The following is a 23,880-nucleotide window of genomic DNA, read 5'->3' as shown; positions in this document are numbered from 1 at the left end:
TAATTCTAAAGTGGTCATCCCCACCTCTATTTTTGAACTAAAGCGCCGACTAAACAAATGTAGACCGGTCAGTTTAGTCAAGTTCATTAGTAAAAAGTACTAGCATTTATTTTATTTGAATTATTAATAATTAATTTTGTCTCTTGAATAAGTTTGTAAGAAAAATATCGTGAAAGACGATGCTTATGGGATACAAGGGCTGCCGTTTAAAAACATAAACAAGCTCGGGACTCGAGACACAGCGTATAAAGCTTGATTTTCATGCATCCGTTGTCCGACGATACGATATTAATTTTATTGGTTGAATTTAAATACTTGGATTGGTTAGAAAATTACGCAGTTTTTAGATTTATTGCATTTTCATACCTTCGTTCATCGGATATACGATTTGCTTCTGATTGGTGTCATTTTATATATTCATTTCCATAACGATTTCGCTGTTTTACTTATAGTCTAAGAGCTAGCAACGAACGTTTTCGAGAGAGAATTTTAAGAAAGCTGCTTTAGTTTGGTTTGGATTGGTTGGTTCTTAATATATTTTTTGCTATGCTCTCTTGAACTGAGTGTGGACCGTCTGGCTGCCAGTAGACGTTGCGTTCACTACTGCGCATCATATCTGTATTCAACATCCTGTTCACTACTGCACATCACAAATTCGCCCTTTATTTCAGGAACTAAGGATGTTAGGACAAACCTTGTGTAGCATATTTAGTTTCATAAAAAAGTAGCAAAGTAATGTGAAAATCGCATCATTGTATCTCTACTCATAAACGAGAAATCCCATAAAACACATGAAAATGGCGTACCCTGTAAAGATGTGATACGCAGTAGTGAACGGCAGTAGTCTACCGGTAGGAGCCACACGGCCCGCAGTTTGGTCAGGAGAGCATCATAGCAAAAGATAAATTTAAAGAACCAGATTTCTCAAAATTATCGTTTTTGCCGACGGTGCTAGCTCTTGTACTATTATATTTTTATTAAGGTTAGATTAAATTGGCCAAAAAAGTGTCAAAACATCCGTTAACGTACGATCTTTCTCCGTTGACAGACCAAACCAAACAAGAAAGAAATAAAATTATTATTAACTTAACTAATTAAAATCTCCATTTATTTTTCTAGTTGTTTCATTCTATTATTTACGTTCTATTTTTGTATTTCAGGTTCGCATCAATGAAACCAGAGTGAATGGTCTCAAAGCCTACGTCTACCATTTCGCAAACGATACGGACGACAACGGCCGCGAGTATGCCAAGAACCGTTGTTTCTGTAAAGAAGAAAATATAAACCGCTGTTTACCAAAAGGTTTACTGGATGTGAGAGGCTGTTATTATGGATTTCCTATTGCCCTCAGTTATCCACATTTCCTTGATGGCGACAAAGCTTTATTTGCTAAAGTAGAAAGTGGTTTAAACCCAAATCCCGACCATCATAGAAGCTATTTTATAATCCAACCGGTAAATACCATCACCTTTATTACTTGTTGAATAATTCGTTTAGTATGTTCAGAGGGATGTATATGATTTTGACAGTGGATATCCCAAATAATACCAGAAAAAAGTATCTAATTATTAAATACAATGACAAACGACTGTCACTGTCATATATTTTTTGCTGGACAGACTATAATTAGAATAAGCATAGGAGATACTTTTGTATAAAAATGTCTGGAAATATACAAACTCATATTAACATTCTCTTACACAGTTTTCTCCAGAAATCCAGCTTCAAATAGAAATTATTTATTATTTAGATTACCTACTGATTATTTATCTCTTATCATCTACTTTAAAAATTGTACCTTTTAAGACTATTTATATATAGATCATACCAATTACACTTTTAGTCGCGTGATTAAGCTTGACCGGCACAGCTTTGCTCACTTTTACATGTTTTCTTTTAATCAAAATATTTTAGGAAACAAAAATAAATTAATTATAAATATATAAACAGTTATTATTTACATCAACAAAACTCACCTCCTTAACAGCACTTAAGGGACATAAAGGGACATTATTACCGCTTTCCCGTTGAAGAACAATAACGTTGCGATGAGTTTTTGCAAGGACTATTAAGCTATCTTGTACCCACTCCGCACTAAGAGGTTCTAAAAAGAACAATGTTCGGCTGCTAGATCTGCTAGTAAACATTTTTAAGCTTAAATTATCACAACACAATTCATTTAAACCAAAAACTCGTAATACAAAACTAAAGTGTCTAAACGAATGACAATAATGATTATTTAGATCAACAAAACTCACCTCCTTAACAGCATTTAAGGGATATAAAGGGTCATTACTACCGCTTTCCCGGTCAAAATATTCTAATAAAGTTGCGATAATTTTTTTACGGTTATTAAGCTATCTTGTACACTTCGCACTAAAAGAGGTTCTAAAAAGAACAATGTTCAACTGCAAGGTCTGCTTGTACACATTTTCAAGCTTAAAGTAACACAACACCATGGCTGAGAAACTTAAATGGAAATAACAGTTCATTAAAAATAGTTTTTCCTCCAAGATGCAGAGGCGCAAAATATTAAAACTGTCAATATTAACAATGCAAATGTCAATATCTGACAATAATAAAATTTGATTTTTAAGTGTCGAGAGATGGCGTTACGAAAATGGAACCGATTTATTACAAGGAACTTGGGCTTCTTTTTCGTTAGTATATTCTGTGGACTGATCATTCATTCTGATTGGTCCTGTCCGGTCGTAGCTCACGTCGTATTGTCGGTAAGCAAAATCCCTGTCCAAAAATTTTGACGATCAGCGCCATCATCCGTCATAATTGGGAAACTTTTGCTGGAACCATTTTTAATATTTCACTTACATGGCCCTGTTTTGGACCAATAGGGGCGAAGCTGCAACTACGTCACAGGGATGCTACAGAACGTTTGACCCTCGATTACGTAACTAAACGTTTAATTGGTATCGCTTATATATGGTTCTTCACTCTCAATATTCATGTATACGAGTATATATGCATTTCTTCCAAAAAACAACTTTAAAATATAAATCAGGCAAATATCTCACTTCTTTACTTTAAATTTGACAGACAATAAAGCCTTATACTTCTATGCGCTGATGCGTCGTTGTACACATAGTCATGAGTATGATGCGGTTCGCCAATGCAATGCATAGATGCGGTTTGTCACCCCATACTCATCTCATTATGCGTTAATGCGGTTTGTCAATGCGATTCGTTAGATCGTTTCAAATTAGGTCCATTGTGTTCGTGATATTTATTTAGATTTATTTTCCTTGTCGTTTGGTTCGTCCAAAAACCGACTTCTCTTTGAACCGCGGCTCAGCACATTGCATCGACTCATCAACCTATAGTGACTATGGAGTTACAAGGCGAACCGCATGAACGCATAGTGAGTACTTATGGACACTAACATGGATAAATGACATAATTTCCCATTTAATAGGGATTTCACATTCTCTGAACATATTTCTGTTACACATATTTATTTTATTTTATATTTTTTAGGACTCTGGATTGCCTATAAATCTTGCTGTACGATATCAGATTAATATGGCACTAGGAGATATTCAAAATATAGCCAATACGGAAAAGTTCGCTAATATGGTCTTGCCACTACTATGGACTGAAATTGTAAGTATAAAATATGGAATAAATTTAAAAAATCAGCGGCGAAGCGATTGATGCAGGTGATGCGTCGCATCCCTTCAAAATATTGTTTATAGTTTATATTTAATAAAGTCACCGAGATCTCCTATAATAAATTAAAATTCTCAGTAAATTTCAATAATTATTTAATGTGTGTGTTGATCGAGCTTTATAGATAATGCTAAAGACCTACGCTAAACGCTAAAAATATCTCGACAGCACGATGCGACTGTCCTCGTTACATCTTCAACGCCGCCAGACGCGGGCCGGGGTCAGTGAACTTTCCGACCGCGATTACGTCTCCCGTTCGCTGTTTTAGTCGGTGGATGATGCAACCGCAAAAACACATCTCGTTCGCGGTATAAAATAAAAAATATCGTCGCGCGTCACGATGATGGATTCTGAGTGCGGCTGTAAAATAGAAATAATTTTGCAATAATCCTTCAGTTCTATGGTGTATTCAGAAAAATTAAAAACTATTGAAGAAGGACCTTCAAAGCATATTTAATACTAAATTAAAATCGTGTATTCGTCATTTTACTCAAAATGTTTATAAAAGACAAGGATAAAAGTGAACACTCATTATGTGGTTGTAAGGCACTCAATAAATTTTTTTGTTGGCCTTGTTGTTCACAGCTTTGTTTTTTTACCTAAATTTAGTACTTTTTTTAAATTGGTTTGATTATTATTTTAACTTGTTACATTTTTTGTATATTTTATTTTTGTAACTTCAAAATTAAAAACTTTAATAAAAAAAACTTTATTGTGTTGGTAAAATGTTAATTGAAGTTATTTATTACATCCCCTTGTATTGACGCCACGCTAGGCCGCCGCCGCGCCGCTGGTGCTGGCCGCTGTATAATGCGATACTAACCAAATTGTAATGCCAGATCAATCAGAGATACTTTGTCAACCTAGAAATATTAGGAACATACATAAAAAATTATATTATATTATAGATATAGTTTATATCAAATAAGTTTTTAGTCACGTGATTAAGCCCGACCGGTACAGCGTTGTCCACTTTTACATATTTTCTTTTAATCAAAATATTTTAGGAAACAACAATAAATTAATTATAACTACACATATAAACAGTTATTATTTACATCAACAAAACTCACCTTCTTAACAGCACTTAAGGGATATAAAGGCACATTACTACCGCTTTCCCGTTCAAAATATTCTAATAAAGTTGCGATGAGTTTTTTTTACGGCTATTAAGCTATCTTGTATTCTTCGCACCAAAAGAGTTTCGAAAAAGAACAACGTTCGACTGCAAAGTCTGCTTGTAAACATTTTAAGCTTAAAGTATTGTTACGTTTTTCGTCGGTTCCGTGTGGATAGAAAGTCACAATTTATTTAAACACTATTCATTTAACACTAATTAACAAAAACGATAACGATAAAAGACTTAAAGAACTATTTACAAACGATTTATAACTAAGAATTTATTTTTGAATTTTAGCGCGTCAACTGTACTTGTCTATTTATAACTGCCCTCTCTAGGCCACAGCCGCCGGCTTTTATACCTACAGCTAAAGATTTCTAGAATAGTCCATAGATCGTTAGGTGCATAGAGAAGGTTTCGAATGTTCTCGTATGTACTACTCCATTCCAGTGGGACTCGATTCTTCTCGAACGAATGAGTCATTACGGTGTCTATTCTTTAATGCGATGTTAAGGTCATCTGAGGGCGGGACATATAGTTAGGTTAAGTCGAGTCCACACGGGTCCGCAACAGTATCATAACAATATTATTTATTTAAACCATAAACTCGTAATACAAAACTAAAGTGTCAAAACGAATGACAATGTCAGGAAATAAATATATAAATGTGGCAACTTAACATATTTTACAGCAGAGCTACCACCTCACGAAATTTAAATTCCAGTTAGTCAGTCCGGTGCCGAATATGGCCATGGTTGGCAACAATGAATTTAAAAATCGCGCCCTCGATTACGTAACTAAAAGTTTAATTGATTGATATCAAACAACCAAACCAAACTAAAATTATGGTTTATTAAAATTAATTGACTTTTAAAACATAAAAATCAATTTTGTTTTTTTTTATATTAATCTATGTGATTTTTTCCTATTTCAGGGAATGTACAAACTGCCTCCAAAGCTCAACCTGCGTTTTAAATTCTACCTGGAGATCATTCCAACAGCTCAAACTTGCATCATGTACGCCTCCTTCGTATTAGGTGCCGTTTTCCTAATATACTCTGTACATAAATTCACCAAATCGAAAACTGTCCAACGAAACAACGAAATGCCATGGATCGAAGATGAACTGGTCATGAATATAGACAGGAAACTTTCCAGTTATATTCCAGAAAAAAGGTCAAGTTTAACGTCAAAAGAGCTGGAAGTATATTTCAATAGTTTAGTAACTCCGTTAAATCAAATTATAAATGCGGAAGGACACGAATGAAAATACGTTGAACAAAACTAGCAAGAAATCAATAGGACATAGAAAATTTTTACTAGTTCAAAAACCACTCAGACATGTTCCTTTTTGCAGATTCAGTGATGATTCAAATCTGAAGTTTGAAGTTGGTTATTTATGTGATTTTTTTAACTTATTTATGATAATGTTAAGTTAGGGTGTTGTACTAGAGAGGGATTCTTAACTAAGAATTGTGGTGCGTAAAGAGAATAAAACATGATTATGACATCATCTTTATTGTTCTAGCCGCACCACTGCCAGTAAATAAAAAATGAAGCTGCAGATGTTCAAACTTGTTGGAAATTTCCTTCAAATTGCTCAATATCTTTTATTATCAAAGCATTTTAGATATGCCATATTAGTTGCTAGAACTATCCATAAATAATAATTTTACTGAAAAAAATTATACTAATTTAGATATGAAGTACAAGTCAAAATTCTTGCCTGTGTTTTAAAATACCGTACGATCGAAAAAAACGACGTCTAGCTGGCTTGGAAGTGACGATCGATAACATTACCCATATATAATTTTACACATAAAATGACAACGATATTCATTTCATAGCCATCGCTGTCGCCATTTTTTTTTCGATCATATTGTACAAACATAGATAATTATCATATTGATAATTAAACGTACAAATACGAACTACAGAGCTCAGTTCACTAATACCGGGTGCGTCTCAAAAGTGGTTCACCCCTATAACTTTTTTTTCAGATAAAAAATGTGATTTTCTATATGTTTAAGTATATGACATATAATATTAGGATTGATTAACATATTCAATTCTTTTCAGTCACTTCCTGTTCCACCGGAAATGACTACAACTTTTGATTTTTAATAAATGGCACCCTCGGTAATTTTTTTTATTTTATTCGATAGAAAATGACACTCTGAATAGAGATAGACTCGGAGATAGATATCATATGTCAACTTTTGGCATATTGCATTAAAAAAAATAGATTTTTTTAATTTCAATTTAGAGGTCGTAATTTGACTCGAAATATCAAATTGTGTGGTACCAAATTATTCATAAAAAATTGCCTTTTCCAAATATGCTAATGAGCCACCCTCGTTCCATTTGAAAAAAATGAGGTTCGTTAAAGCTACACGCACACTGGCGCGATCACGGCCGCGATCACGATCACGATCAGGGCAGCGATAACATGAGCGATCATTCTAGCACACACCAACACGTTCACGTTCACCGCCGGCCGTTCCTATATGTAGTGAGCTATCCTGTAGGTATACATACGTACAAATTAGTGATGGGAAAAACTGATTAATTTCAATAATCGAGTACTCGAGCGAATTTTCGCTCGAGTTATCCCATCACTAGTACAAATTAAAAATGTGAATTATGTATACCGAAAAAAAAATTCTTAAATATTTCCTTAAACTTAAGCAATAAAAATTTATACATGTACTATCCAATCCAACTGCAACTCCAATTTTGTCTCAAACTTTTTATTTTTAATTATATTATTTTTGTAACTTGGATCGGATAAATCATATAGAATTTTGTGTATGTTTACAGCCTTAATTAGCTGCTCTGTTAACTCCATTTATAAATTGCAACAAGAAAAAACACACAAAATATCGGAAAATTCCTATCAGTTGGGTCGCGATCACGCGATCAAACTCGACAAGTTGAATCTGATCGCCACCGCAGAATAGAACGCCGCCAGATCGCACCAGTGTGCGTACAGTTTAAAAATGCGATTTGGGCATCTCTTAACCGACCAGACCAGGACAAGAACACGAAAAAGATTAGACGATCAAATCTAGTTTTCCAAGGCTCCTTGATTAAAAATTAGTGTTTTTAACACAGACATGGTACTCTAGATTGGAATTTAAATACGATTTTTTTAAGCGAGAATGACAGAAGTTGACATATTCAGAAGTGTCATTTTCTATAGAATAAAGTAAAAAAATACCGTGGGTGCCAATTAAGAATCAAAAGTAGTCAGTTTTGGTGAAACAGGAAGTGACCGGGAACAATAATTGAATACGTCAATCAATTCTAATTTATGTCATATACTAACATACCAAATCTCGTTTTTTTTTATCTCAAAAAATATCAGTTATAGGGATGAGCCACTTTTGAGGCGCACCCGGTATAAAAGTGCAAATGCATTTTAAAATTATAAAAACTTCCCAACTTACGACAGGTTTCTTGAGAGTTTTTTACAATTTGAACAGATCTTAATATTGCCCAAATACCATACAAATGAAAAAAACGGCGAAGATAGTTTAGATATAGTAAACGCCACGAATGTTTGGGAGTGATTCATCGGTCGCTACCATGTGAACTAATCTGTTCCAGGTCACATAAAACTTAATTCCAGTGCCGTGGTGTTTTAAGTCATATAATAATCAATATATAATCTGTTGTAATTTGTTGTTTGAACTGTCAAAGTCTTGTCAAAACATATATTTGGTTATAAAAATAAACTGGGATGCCCCATTGGTCGCACTGCGAGCACACCAATGGACTGACGCACAAAAACGAATCAATCAAAGAAACGCGATATAGTATCGTCTTGGGCGTGTCGATTCTAACTTCATCAAGCGATGAATCACTCCCAAACATTCGTGGCGTTTACTATATAAGGAGCGTTGTCATTTTCTATGTAAAATTATATGGAAAATGTCATCGGTCATTTCCTTGGCGCCGCTTTTTTTCGATAATTAGGTATATCGGCTATTTATGTTACTAATTAATAATATTTTTTAATATTTACTGACTTTTGTATTGTAAATAAATAAGATATGTAGTATCACGTGTTTGTACATTATTTTTTACGAATTATACATAAAACGATTATTGCTCATTGATGTTCTCATCAAAACTGTCAATTTATTTGGTTAATAAAATAATTTGGTTTGTATTTAACATAATCAAATTATTTTTTTACGATATGTAAACAATGTGATATTTAAAATGTAGGATTTTGGTAGATCATAGATCGATATAATTTTAAGATGGCTTTGATAGATCTAGATTAGGTAATTGCATTAAATGCATGATATATAGTAGTTATCTTAATTTTTTTCTACACCTGTATGGAAACGACATAAAATGATTTATATCATATCATATAATTCTGAATTCAGTATTATAAGATATTTGTAGAGGTATTAAGATTGTAGAAAATGAATTTTATGTGTATCAATGTTGATGATTAAATGATACTTATGTCGAAACAAATTTACGTTAATAATTAAATCATCTATATTCATATACAAGGACATTTTGGTCAGTGTTTAATCCAGGTGATATAGGAATAAGAGTTAAATAAAATACGTCATTTTTGTCAAATTGGTGCTAAATATTTGATGTTGCGTTGTAAAAATATAACAGTAGCATTATCTAAGTATAATGATATACATGGTTTAATAAATTTTGTAAAAAAATTATGTATTTTTTATTTTCCTGGTTCATTATTTTAAATACAATTATAACACAGATAACATTATACAGGGTGGTCCGAACTGTATTCCGGAAAGTTCGGCAGCATATTCTACAGGTAAAAATAAGTAGAAAAATTCGTATAAATGTATGTCCTAAAATGCTTAGTTTCGGAAATGCAGGGTGTAGAAGTTTCATTTTTATTTCGATTTTTTCCAAATAATTTCTGAAGTAATGTCAGTATTTAATTGAAAATTGATGTCTGGGAGTTTTTTGACATGAGAAATTTGATTTTGATGCCAATATGACTCTTATTTGTAGGGGGCGCCATCTACATATGTTTTAACTGTTTTGAAGAGTAATAACTTTTCGTCCGTACCTGTATAAAACTACTGAGTGAAAAAATATAATATATTTCCGTGACTTCTTATGTAAAAAATGTCTCTTGTTAAAAATCGCTACGAGCAACCGTTCTCAAGATATTTAGAATGGAAATAGACAATACATGTCATTACTGACAAAAAAATAAACACGTTGAGTAGATAGTTATTTGACTAAAATAATAAATTTAAGAAATTTTTAATTTTTTAAATTAATCTGCGAAAAAATTATGATAAAACAGTTTCTGTTAAACTTTTGGCACAAAAACATTTCAAATCTATGATTTCAGTCTAATAATAATAACTATTTAGTTGACATGTTGACATGTCAATGATGACAGGCATTGATAATTTCAATTCCAAATATCTCGAAAACTGTTACTCGTAACGATTTTTACCAAGATACCTTTTTTACGTTAAAAATGTCGTAAATGCATATTTTTTACTTAGTAGTTTTATACAGATACGGACGAAAAGTTATTACTCTTCAAAACAGTTACAACACCGTAGGTGGCGCCCTCTACAAGTAGAAGTCATATTGACATCAAAATCAAATTTCTCACGTCAAAATACTCCCAGACACCAATTTTCATCCAAATATTGACGTTATTTTAGAAATTATTTGAAAAAAATCGAAATAAAAACGAAACTTCTACACCCTGTATCTCCGAAACTAATCATTTTAGGACATACATTTATACGAACTTTTTTACTTATTTTTATCTGCAGAACGTGCTGCCGAAGTTTCCGGAATACGGTTCGGACCACCCTGTACTTATGTTATCTGTGATTATAAACTAAATTTACCTACTATACCTAGCCATGTAAAACAGGCAAAAAGGACCAATCTACACGTGCGGAAAATTAACAGCACAGCGTATTAATATTTGTATTAATTAACAAATAATACATAAACTAAGATGTGTTAAAATAAATGTATTTAAAAAGAAACATATAAATTAAGTTTTACCACGTGAAACATCAACGATTAAAAGTTACGTTCTCATAATGACATTAATAACGAAAATAAATATATAAACAATTCCTATAGGCTTGGTGCATTCTCCGCCGGTGCTACCACCATCGGAGAATATCGTAAACAACTGGTATACTAGGGTCGGCATTTCTGCAGTGCGATTCTGTAACCATATTTCCTGTATTGTGACTCATCAATCGTATGAAAATAACATAGGCTAGGCAAGAAATTTCTTGCTACAGAGCTTACAGAATCCCACTGCTGGCCTTGGGTGCGGATTTTCGTGTATACGAAGGTCAACACTCTTAGTAAAATAAGATGTACTGAATAAAGACAGAAGGCAAGTATTTTCCCAAGCGCATGAAATCTAGCTTCAGATTAAGTGATTATATAATAAATACTTCGTATTTTTGCTTTCTCCGACTTACTAGATTGCCATAGCGATTCACTCCTATAAATGTAAACCCCGACCCAAGGTTTCGCCAAAATGGTATAGACATATAACACAGGTTTAAATAACGAGTATACAAAAAATGTATTATTTAATTATTCTAAAAGTGCAAGGAAGTATAATTTGTGAAAATAGTAAAAATAAAAAAGTAAATATTTTGATATCTTAAGAAGGTCTAACTTATTATAATATATTATTCAAGTTAAAAAACTTTTTAGATGAGTTCTACTAAGGTAGAGAGTATAGTTTCACGCACCGGTTTTGTTAGTGGGGTCATGATTGGAGCTATTTCGGCTACAACGAAATTTTTTAAAGGTACATACTTCTAATTTGAGAAGATATTCATAAAACACTTAATCACTAGTTGATTGAAAAAAATTATACCATTAATATTGCAAATTATATTTTATCTTCTCATATGTGATGAGCACTTTGTTTACTCAGTTGTTTCGTCGAACTGATTCAATCCATTTTTGCTTTTGATCAAATCCAGAGAAGTTGAGTTATTAAAGAATTTTGGTTTTTCGGGTTATTAGGCCGTCGTCGGTTAGAATTGCTTCCTAACGTTTCGCTAGCACGAGTGGCTAGCATCTTCAGAGGTGTGTTTGCTCCGATTGCTCACACTAGACTGATGCCTCCGCGTCGGCGTAGCGCGTATTTATGCGTCGGCGGAGGGGGCGTGGCTTGCGGGTTCTTTTTACTTATTTTTCACTACCCAATACAGCGTTACATCACACAAACTTCGTGCCTGAGTGTTTTATAGCTTCAATAATTGTACTAGTAAAAAATCAAATACTTAAATATTATGACAAAGCCACGAATTTAATATTATTTCTATGCGATCAACATAAACGGTAAAGGGACTGCGTGAAATACTTTATAGGTATCCGGCACTTCTAATTTCTGTCATTGGAGCGCCGCGGTTGGAATTTTTAAAATGAACAGAAATGCACCAAGCCTATAGAGTTAATAACTTCAACTCTGAGTTTATTAATTATAAAAAAGTTAAACTTTAGAATATTAATTTATTACTGAACTTTATGCATTTATAGATTTTAATATTACTTATTATTTAAGAACTCAGAGTTAAAACACAGATTTGAGGCATATTCAAACATTATGTAACTAAAATATGTACCTAATAAAAAAAATAGTATTGATACTTAAACATTTAACATTAATTACACTGTTTTCAATATTTGTAAATATATGCGTATATAAGTAAAATAGAAATAAGTAGTAACAAAATCAGTCAACAAAATAGATAAATAAACTTAGATTCCTTAGAGAAACAAAGGGTAATAACGTACATTTTTCCATCCATATGTCATTTGGTGCTAATAATCTTATTTAATATTATACAATTAGTTTTAAGAAAATTAAAATATCACATAGAAACACCACCGAGTAGGTACTATTCAATAACATATTTCAGTATGCTATCTACTAAATATATTTTTTTCCATTTCCTCAACAACTTGTAGAAGCCTTTGACGTGATTTTTTGTTATTTTGACATGCACAGCTTACAAGGCCATATAAATGTTTAGCGGAATACTCCTAAAAATATACTTATATATATAAAGAATCTATTTTATAATTTCATGTGACAGAAAAAATACACACATGGCCAAAATTATTGCATATAACGATATTTTTATTTTATTTTGGACCTATTTTATATTTTTGGACATATTGGCTTACTACACGACTAACTAATATAAAATTAAAAATCTAAGTGCAACTAGGCTGTTATTATAATTTTATTTCATAATGGGTGAAGTTCAACAAAATCAAATTTCATTTTAAACAGAAAATATTGAAAACAATTTTAATTATTTCTCACAACTAATAGTCTGTATTGCCTCCTCGAGCCTCAATGCAAGCTGTGAGACGACGTGGCATGCCCTCAATTAAGTTGTCCAGAAGATGTTGAGGAATGGCTCCCATGTTTCGCGCGCAGCAATTTTCAATTCATTTAAGGTACGGGGGGATCATTCCTTCTGGCAATATGGCGTTTTAGCATGTCCCAAGCATGCTCGATCACATTTATATCTGGAGATATCGGTGGCCACCACAGTTATACCCTCCTCCTCACAAAATTCGCGAACCGCTAAAGTGCGATGGAGAGGGGCATTATCGTCCATGTAAACAAATTCATCCCTCACTGCCCAAGGACATAGACGTACAATAGGCTCTAAAACGTCTCTAAGATATGAGGCACTTGTCATTGTGCCATCAATAAAAACAAGAGGAGTTCGACCTCCGTGCATTACACCTGCCCATACCATAATGCTTCCCCCTTGAAACGGGACACGGGGTTGAGCTGCATTCAAGCATGCTCGTCTTCCAGATGCTCTCCAGACCAAAGTTCGTCGCGAGTCTGACACTAGGCCTATTCTTGTTTCATCACTAAACATGACGAAATTCCAATTAGGTCCATTTGCTCTCATCTCCTCAGCCCATTGTAGTCGCGTAATTTTGTGCTGTAAATTAAGCTTCGGAACACGTAGAGGCCTCCTTAAATGTAATCCTCGGTAATGGAGTCGTCTATGGCCTTTCTTGAAACATTTACTCCTTCAAGGCGAGCTAATTCATTTTTAATAGCAGTACTAGAAAGCAGGGGATTGCGTCGTGCAATTAGGGATATTTGATGATCTTGCACAGCAGCAGTAACTCTCTTTCTACCTCTACCAGGCCGGTCTGTAACCTCGTTTGTCTCCTTGATTTTTTTTTATTATTCGCGAAACATCGCTTTGGTCAACTCCTACAATTTCAGCTATTGCAACTTGCCGGTAGCCCTGTTGAGACAGTGTTACTATTCTGACTCTTTTAAACTGTGAAATAATGTTTCTAGGCATTTTAAGGCCAAAACAATGCTCAAATTTTTTTCTTTCAAATTTCTGCTGAAACCCAAGAGACCACAAATCGAAATGTGCAAGAATTCGTAATAATATTAGTGATGGGATAACTCGAGCGAAAATTCGCTCGAGTACCCGATTATTGAAATAACCGACATCGCTCGATTATGAACGAGCGATGCAAGCGATCCTAGATTGAAATAAATTGAAATCCAATTTTAATGTGACATACTAGATAAAAAGCCGAGCGAATTTTCTACATACATTGCAGGTAGCAAATTTATACGACGCCGTATATATATTTATCCGTTGCGTATCTGAGGGGCAAAATTTTACGACCTACATCGACAATGCTTTGAAATAAACTAAATCAAGCAATCAAGCCATCAAGCGAATGGCTCGCCGCTTGCTGCTTGTCATTCATCACTGCGCACGCAGCTTACTGCTAGGCGCTTGGCGTTAACGAGCACTTACAACAAGCGACGGGTGAAAAACCGTATTTTTAAATACGAGTGATATTTCGCTCGAGCGATCACTCCGTTATTGCAATCGCTTTAAACTCGAGTACTCGATTATTGAAATTAATCGGTTTTTCCCATCACTAAATAATATAGGGTCTGAACGATAAACATTGTTTACCATATCCATTTTAACAAAAAAAAATGTTTATTACAGATTATCAAAGATATGTATAAAAAAAGATTCTTTAAATTCCTTTCCGTATATTTTTAAATGATATATGCAATAATTTTGGCCATGTGTATATATGTGTATATATAGAACCAGTTAAGAGAAGGCTAGGAGCGTCAACACCTAGGTATCGTCTGTCTCTCTTCCACTGGCATGTCCATGTTGACTCAAGAGAGAAGGCGATCGTTCTTGGTATGACGCTTGTAGTCTTTTCTTGGTTGGTTCGTACTATACTATATATTAATTTAAACATTGTATCACAGAATACCTAGCCTAACAGAGATGAATTTACTTCCTTAGCGATAGTAAGCACAGACTAAAATGACATTCAACAATTTTTTTTGTGACAATAATTAACTCAATTATCCACTGAAAAAGAATGCCTACAAGTTTATTGAATGGTTCAGATTTTTTTTAAAGACCAAGTAAAATAATATATTTATTGAGACAGGGTGTCCCAATATTCCGTGGAGAGAGAACTACTGCGCATTTATGAAATGAAAATAAGTTCATTGGATATAATTTACCTCTATACAAAAATGCTTCGTTTGTCCGCTAGAGGACATCAATCTTAATAAATTTGTTGAGATATTTTAAGAACCTAAGAAGTTTTTTTTTTTATTTTAAGATTTTTTAACAGAACGTCAACGGTTTCTTGTAGACGTATCTGTTTTAAAAAAGTAAAGTGTTCTCGAATATTTGAATTTAAATGTTTTAAATAGTTTTTTTCTTTATTCTTTGTATTTTTTTGCTTCCGACGACGGAAAGAGATAACTTTCCGAAACGTTCAGCATTTTTTTTTCTTTGTTAGGCAAATTTGTATTACTGTAAACATAACTTCTGACAAGCAGCGTCCGTTTAGATTTAACGCCAGAAGTGTTTACAAAAAATAATTATTTTATTTTGTAGATTTTCTTGTGCAGTGCCGAAATTCACTGCAGTGGCGAAATACCCATACAGGATTTTTTTGGAAAGATGAATCCGCCACATAGATATAGACATTTTTTATTTTAAGAACCGTTATTCCGATTTGAATGAGATTTTTGATATCTATGTTTTGCAAAGTGCTTTAACATTTTGCTTTCACAAAAATCAAGAAAAAGTACAGGAAGGGTGAAAAATACCCCCCCCCCCCCTCTACATAAACTTTGGTATAAATATTTTCCAACTCCATTGGCGACAGATTTTCTTTTCGCAAAATAGTCTCTCTAGTATTTAATACATTTTTTGTCTCTTGTAAAAAACGCCACATCGCATAGTTTTTCCGAAAAAAATTTTTGGGGATTTTTTTTTCAAAACAGGCTTATAAAATATACAGGGAGTTCCACAACAACTATGTACGTATTTCTTGGAGCAAAATAAGTTAATTACACATAATTTACCTTTATACAAAAGTGCTTGGTTTGTCCGTTAAAGGACATCAAGCAAAAATAAACCCAAACGTTAATTAATTTAAAAATTACACATTTTTTTTAAGCTTTTTATGAAGCTTATTGTCAAATATAATTTGTGATACTAACAACAAAATTCCATATTTTCTCCAACTAGATTATTAGAGCATAATAGATTTTATGCGCATCCATAGCTTGATGTGACAAAAAACATTTTTTGGAAGTCAGCTTTGAATTTTTTTTCCTGCACGGTGGCGTTTTTTTACAAGAGGTGCAAAAAATGTAGTAAATACTAGAGGGACCATTTTACGAAAAGAAAATCGGCCGTCGGTTGAGTTGGAAAATGTTTATACTAAAATGTATATAGGGGTGGGTGTAGTTTTTACCCTACCCGTACTTTTTCTTGATGATTTTTGTGTAAGTCAAATGTTGCACTTAATGCACTTAACAAAACATAAACATCCAAAATCTCATTCAAATCAGAATAACGGTTATTAAAATATCTGAAAAAATGTGATTTTGATTATTTTGGTTAGTTTGATTCCCTCTAGCGGACAAACAAACCACTTTTGAATAGAGGCAAATTATGCCCAATTAACTTAATTTGAGTCCAAAAATCCGGAGTAGTTCTATGTCCTCGGAATATTGGGATACCCTGTGTAGCTCTTATTATTGTGACGAATTATTTTTGCTGAATTTATTTACTAAATATAATTGTAAAAAATAATAACCTAAAATTATAAACGAGGTTAGAAGAGATATATATAAATATAAAGGTAAAAAATAACATTATCTCTTCATTCCCCATCTATATTTTCAATTATTTCAGCATGTATTTTGATTCCTACCACAGTGTCTATCAACATAAAGTGTCAAATTCTATGGTCAAATTCAACGAGCCGTAACCATAGTTTCTTGATATACTATAATTACATACAAGGTATGACTTTTAAATATTTTTATATTGTTTGAAATGTATGAAATTATTGTTTAAAAACTTATTTGTGGCGTTTGAAAAAAATAACATGTTCTATTCGGAGTAAAAATGACTTTTTGTGCCTCGGTTGTATGTCGGCCTTGCCACAAAAAGGGTCATTTTTACTCCTAAACAATATACTATTGTTTTTTAAACAAAAATATTTTTACACGTAGAAAACTAGTTTTTTACATAACGTTTTTTTTACACGATCGTCCCCGCATAACGTTTTTTTTACACGATATAACCGTACAGAAGCAGAAGCGATAGAAACAATTTTTTCCAGACCAAATTTTAAGTGAGTTTTTATGTAATTTTTTCAGCACAGATTAAAAGACGACAGTTGTCAAATTTTGATTAGCTGATTGGTATTACATCAGCTAATCAAAATTTGACAACTGTCGTCTTTTAATCTGTGCTGAAAAAATTACATAAAAACTCACTTAAAATTTGGTCTGGAAAAAATTGTTTCTATCGCTTCTGTACCGTTAAGTAAATCTGTGACCTTATATAGTGATGTACAGAAAAAATGGCGTCGAGTTGGCTTAGCATATAATTTTACATAAACAGTAATCTTCATCTCTGCCGCATTTTATGGTATAAAAATAAAAAATTACCTTGTGTTCCCTGACCCATATCTCTAATTCACTATCAGGCAGATAATAAGCTTTTACATAATTTTCTACATATTCTTTATGAGGCACAGGTCTTAAAGAGGATATTTTTTCAAACTTTGTTAAGAATTGTGTAAAATCAAGTTGCATTAATGCTCTGCCCCCATTTGTACATTTCTTAGCCTCAGAAAATCTAAAAGAGAAGTGGAGAAAGAAGTAGTAAGTAGAAAGAAAAAAGAAGTAGTATAATAAGGCTTATTAATAAATTCCCTTTTGTTAAACTTACCCTTGCACTAAGGTATGAGTAACAATGTGGGCAATATTCTCCCATAAAACTTTTAAAACCTCATTAGAAATAGGCACTCTATGTACTACTTCATCCAGTCTTACCCTGAATATCTGCACTTCCTAAAAATTTTAAATCCATAGTGCATAAGAAATAACAGCTATAGACAGAGTGTCAACGAAAGTGGAAATAATTCTATTTCCATAGATATGGTAAAATACTGTATAAGATAAAAATATGTATATGATCTCTAGATTTATTTTTTTTTATTTTACATGTAATACATACATATTCCGTATGATCGAATAAAAACGGCGTCAGCGATGGGTATGAAATGACGATCGATGACATTCCCCATCTAATTTTCCATATAAAATGACAGCGATCTTTATTTCAAAGCCATCGCTGACGCCGCGCGCCGTTTTAATTCGATCATAGGGTATTACATATTTGACACAAGCATTGACACAAGGATATGACATAGCATACTCGAATATATCGCAAGTTAAATATTAAATATTCACATCCATGTTGTTTATTACTTACTCTTAGAATCATATCAATATAGGAATTATGTTGTGACATTACATCTTTAACTTCCCAATTAATTTTAGACATCGATACCAGAATTTGACGCAAATCAAATATTTGTGCGACTACTGCCATGTATACTGGACGTCTTAAATGTATAGCACTAGTTATATTCTAAAAAGAATTTAAAATATTTTACCCTGGTTTATATTAGTACAAGCACCTGCGCATATTAGGGACATAATGTAGAAATATATTTATCCATACAAACTACCGTATGATCGAATAAAAACGGCGTCAGCGATGGCTATGAAATGACAAATCGATGACATTTCCCATATAAATTTACATATAAAATGACAGCGATCTTCATTTCATAGCCATCGCTGAGGCCGTTTTTATTCGATCATAAGGTATTATTACAAATATTACAAGTTTTAAAAGTTAAAAAATATTAATATGACAAAATAATTTATAATATTAGTATATTAATTTATAACCAAATCGACCGCCATAATTTTGTCAAGAAAAAATTAAAATAAGAAATTCAATTTTAAAATCTGGCAACACAGTATATATGTGTCAAAATTTGTATTCTTAACCTTACTTTAAAAACACGTTTGTTATTGTTATGAATTAAATTAAATTTAAAATTATGGAGCAATCACAAGAAATACAAGTTGGTGATCAAATTATAGTGCAAAGGCAGGGTTATACCAAACTGCATAAATTAAAGAAGCATGGAAATATGGTTATCGGAAAATTTACGGTACAGATGGATAACATAATTGGTCAAAAATATTTTGATACTTTCCAAATGAAAAACTATTCTCAAAATAATAAATTGTACATATTGGAAAAGGTGGAAGACGGTAAAAACGTCGGGAACGCTGTAAATATTGAAACAAGTGGAATGGACAATAGAAATATTGTGAGTGATGAAAGCGCTCAAACTTTAACTAAAGATGATATCGATGAGTTACAGAATTCAGAATTAAATTCCAATGCTATTGTGGAAAAGCTAATAAATAACTCAAAAACATTTAATATGAAAACGGAATATTCACAAGAAAAATATATTAAGAAAAAGGAAAAGAAATACTTTGAATATTTACAAATTCGAAAGCCTACAATTAGACTTCTGACAAATATGTTTTACAGACAAGACCCTACAAAAACATTGGGCATTCGAATAGACGACTTATCTCAAATTCTCACCTACGCAAACATACATTCAGATGGTAACCATTTATTGTACGATAGTGGGAGTTCAGGTCTTATGTCAGCTGCAGTTATGAATGCTATAGGAGCCAATACAAGTGGCACACTCATTCACATGCATCCAGGAAATGAGTGTCAAAAAAATGCCTTTTTAGCCATGCAGTTTCCTGAAGAACAGACCCACAGGTGCATTAATGTAAACTTGTATTCTGTATTAAGATGTTTTTACCAAAACAAAAACAGCTTTGTTGATAATATTTGCAATGATACTGAAGACAAAAGTGAGGGTGAACCTGAACCTAAGAAGGCAAAATTAGATGGCGAACCTACACAATTGACTCCAAAAGAACCTCAGTGGAAGTTAGACAATGAAAGTGCGTGTAAGATATTGAATAATAAATGTGATTCTCTAATAGTAACTGCAAAGGAACATCCTGTCAATATTGTAAAGGAGCTGTTGCAATTTCTACAAGGAGGACGTCAAATGGTGGTGTTTAGTGTAACTAAGGAACCTTTACAAGACTTATTTATATATCTTAAAGGTCGACTAGATATTATAGCAATAAAGTTGAGTAATAATTTTTTAAGAAATTATCAAGTGTTGCCAGAAAGAACTCATCCTGAAATGATGATGAACACTGGTGGTTTTATTTTATCAGCAGTGAAACTAAATAGTTAAATGTGCAGATATCTTGTACTTATATAGGTATAATTTTATAAAAAATGAAATATTTTCCTGGTGTTTGACTTGATAACTTTTAATAATCCCTATAAACTTCATTAGGTACATACTTACTTGAGCAAAAAACTGTTGTAACATTATTTTATTAGTTTGTGGTACTAAATATTCCAAATAATCTTGTAAAAATTCATACTGTCTTGATAAAAATATTAGACTTTCCACAGCTATTATTCTTTCAGCTAGGCCATAAAGAGTTTCTGATTGTTTTAAGTCGACCATTAATGATAAGTGGGGCTCCATAATTTTATCTTCGGGTAAATTTATTTCCAAATTTTGATTGGGCATTTCCAAGATCAAGTTGTCTTTAATCTTCCTTATTGTTAACGATAATTCCTCAGTGTAAAGGCTGTGACCTGATACTGTCTAAAATATCTGTTATTTGAATTATATCTAATTAAAATTTGAAACTCTTACTAGGTCTGAGGCAAAAAATAAATGAACTGAATAGAGATAAAAATCAAACAGTTGATTCATAGATGTTATAATCTGATATGCTATAGTTTTTAGTAGTCTTGACATTTGGATATATTTGCCCATTTGTCTTATAACAGAAAGTGTGGTATTTGTTAAAACTGGGGAATTCTGGTAATGTTTATCATGTTTTTTATTTACATTGCTTTGCCTAAAAATAAGTTACTGCTTTATATCTTTATATTCGTTTTTATTATATGTTTTCGACTATTTAACTTACTTTGAATTATCCTCATCAACAAAATCTTTTTTTAATTCTTCTGGTTCCTCATCACTTTCATCTGATATATAGTGAGATTTTTCATTCTCAACAGCTAAAATATCCTCATCTATTATAGTTTCATCTAATCCAGTTTCAAATGGAGTACCACGATCGGCATAACGAATGAAATAATTACCTGAAATAATGTAATGTATTTTTTCTAACTTTTACAATTCCATGTAAATCATCTAAGTACCAATTATACTACTATCATCCTGTGAATGCGAAGAAGAACATTCAGTTGATGTTGTCGAATAAACTGCTATTGTGGGGCTCATTTGTATGCTGTTCTTATAATTTTTTAGAATTGACCTTACTGATTTAAACTCCTAAAATAATGTTATATTAATAACAAATCATATTTTATAAACACAAAAATTGCATTATTATAATTTACCTGAAGTTGCAGTATACTAAAAGATGATTTGACAGGACATAATTCCCAAATTTCATTTTCTAGAAAAATTTTTAATTCATCTAATCTTTGTAAATGATATTTTTTGAAGTAATTAATACTTTGTTTTCGTATTGATTCTTGCAAATCCTCAGATTTACTTGAACAAAATTCATCACCTACTTGTATTAAACTAAAATATATATTTTTATATTTTTTAAAAAATTCATCATGTTATAAGGCTAACCGATGAACCACTTTTAAAACCTGCAGAAACTGATCAAACTTATAATTGGCTAAATCTGCATTAAGCAATAAATTAGACACTTTTCTTTGCACATCGTCCCATACTTTTATTACATTATAATCTAATTTTTGATTACACATACTCAGTTCAGTGTCTACAAAATATGTTTAACATTAACTGTAATCATTTATCAATAAAAAAATTAAATTGCTCACTTAATCCATCTTCATTTTCTTCATCATTTTGTTTATTACAGTACCATTTAATAAGTTGATGATAACTCAATACAATTTTAAAAAGTATTTTACACAACTGAATCAAACATGGTATAAAATTTTCTTGATGTACAGACTAAAATAATTGAAATTATATACAATCTTAGTATACAATAACTGTTTACTAGTATATAAGCATACCTGGCACATTGCTGTATATTGATGCTTTCCAGTATTTTCAGCTAAATCTAAAGCATCTGATGTAGCATAAGAACTCACAATATTAAGTGATGAATTGTATATGGCAGTTATATAATGCACATGAATATTGTCAATCATTGATAGTTGAGATTTTTCTAACAAATTATAAGCTTCTTGCAGTTTAGTATATCTATCATTGTCAAAATGGTAGCACATCTGAAAACAAACGATGTAAAAAAAGAGCAATAGCAATAATGCTGGAAATTAGAACTTGAGCTAAGATTCTGTCAAGCTGAGTATCTGTATTTTCTAAAGTCTCTTGTAATCTATATGTTAATGCTGCAACACAACTAAAATGCCTGTATTTAATGGCAATGTTTTGACATCTTTTAAGTTCGGTTATTGCTCCAGCATAATCTTCATCATTTAGCAATTGCTGGCACCTTTTATCAAAACTGTGCTATAAAACAGAACATTTAATTTCATTATTAACCAATAAACTTAAATAAAATCTTACCAAATTTTTAATCATATGCAAATTACCCAACAAAACCTGTGCTATTTTTCTTTTTCTATAATTAGCTAAAATACCTAAACTAGCTGAAAACTGTTTTCCACATATATTTAATTGTTTCCTGCTTTCTCTACATTTTTCTAAAGTTTCTTTTACTTGTTCTAAAATTTCCTGTATAGTATTAAATTCATCATTACATGAGTTTTGATGCTCTAAAATTAATTGCAAAACTTTCTTTGAAACCACGGAATGTTGCTGTTTTAGATTTTTGAAATCTCTTTGTATTTCATCACAATCAAGGGTTTCAGGTAGTTTCTACAAAATAAAGTTTAACGAAAAATAACTCAATAATAATGTCATACCGATAGCTCGAATCTACAAATATCAAAATCCTCAGACATTGAAAAATAAGCAGCTTCGATACTCTCCAAAATATCCTGATCTGCAGGTCTATCTGAATCCTGTGCTGTTTTACTGTTAATTGATAATGTTGGCATTTTTGAAAAATGATAATTTGTGTCATCAAACCCCATTGATGGTATTCTGGGTGGCTAGAATTTATATTTTTAAGGAGAAGTCTAAAAATTAGAATTAATATCTTACCTGTTTGTTTATTAAACCCAGAAATTTATGTTTCAATTCCTCCATTTTATTTGCCATTGTTGGATATAATTAATCTATCAATACCAGTTACTATTCATTAGCTTTTTATAAAATTATTTACACGACTTTTACAGCTATTTATTTCCTTCTTCAATGTTTTATTTTATTAATTTACCTGTCAAAATTAAAGTCAACATATGATAATGAAAAAGCGACGTTGTCAGGTTTTAAGTTGTTAAGCAAGATTTCTGAAACATTTAGACTAAAGATTTTTACATAAAATGTATATTATTTTTACTTGTTTTTTTTTGTTGACAGACACCAGTTAATAATAATAATTTAAATAAATCAATGAA

The 23,880-nt window shown here is 32.0% G+C and overlaps 3 protein-coding genes across 4 annotated transcripts in view; 2 read left to right on the top strand and 1 right to left on the bottom strand.

The window, feature by feature from the left end:
* The window catches only part of LOC115875981 (scavenger receptor class B member 1-like), a 116,054-nt gene extending 109,202 nt beyond the window's left edge, over positions 1 to 6,852 (top strand). Inside the window, exons 7-9 of one of the 2 annotated variants that reach the window (XM_030891620.1) lie at positions 1,161 to 1,454; positions 3,493 to 3,618; positions 5,739 to 6,852. In XM_030891620.1, coding sequence (XP_030747480.1) covers positions 1,161 to 1,454; positions 3,493 to 3,618; positions 5,739 to 6,071 — 753 coding nt within the window. In that variant the 3' untranslated portion in view covers positions 6,072 to 6,852. The remainder of the gene's footprint in view (positions 1 to 1,160; positions 1,455 to 3,492; positions 3,619 to 5,738) is intronic. The other variant, XM_030891621.1, reaches the window with a different exon arrangement.
* Positions 6,853 to 12,311: 5,459 nt separating this feature from the next.
* Positions 12,312 to 23,703, bottom strand: LOC115875979 (syndetin). The gene is made up of 16 exons (XM_030891617.1): positions 23,525 to 23,703; positions 23,284 to 23,472; positions 22,925 to 23,236; positions 22,679 to 22,867; positions 22,408 to 22,623; positions 22,207 to 22,342; positions 21,992 to 22,145; positions 21,748 to 21,937; positions 21,547 to 21,679; positions 21,309 to 21,486; positions 21,032 to 21,239; positions 20,672 to 20,980; positions 18,670 to 18,828; positions 18,124 to 18,245; positions 17,841 to 18,030; positions 12,312 to 12,865 (listed from the first exon to the last, which is right to left on the bottom strand). The coding sequence occupies exons 1-16, from the start codon at positions 23,579 to 23,581 to the stop codon at positions 12,746 to 12,748; spliced, it is 2,862 nt and encodes a 953-aa protein (XP_030747477.1). The 5' UTR covers positions 23,582 to 23,703; the 3' UTR covers positions 12,312 to 12,745.
* Positions 19,256 to 20,661, top strand: LOC115875980 (tRNA (adenine(58)-N(1))-methyltransferase non-catalytic subunit TRM6). The gene has a single exon (XM_030891618.1). It carries the CDS (start codon positions 19,310 to 19,312, stop codon positions 20,552 to 20,554), a length of 1,245 nt encoding a protein of 414 aa, XP_030747478.1. The 5' UTR covers positions 19,256 to 19,309; the 3' UTR covers positions 20,555 to 20,661.
* Positions 23,704 to 23,880: the final 177 nt, after the last annotated feature.

The sequence above is a fragment of the Sitophilus oryzae genome, unplaced genomic scaffold (genome assembly GCF_002938485.1).
Source record: "Sitophilus oryzae breed Bouriz unplaced genomic scaffold, Soryzae_2.0 scaffold_1396_pilon_pilon, whole genome shotgun sequence".
Classification (NCBI taxonomy): Eukaryota; Metazoa; Arthropoda; class Insecta; order Coleoptera; family Curculionidae; genus Sitophilus; species Sitophilus oryzae.
Note: the sequence above shows the minus strand (reverse complement) of the source record. Positions and strands in the feature narration are given on the sequence as shown.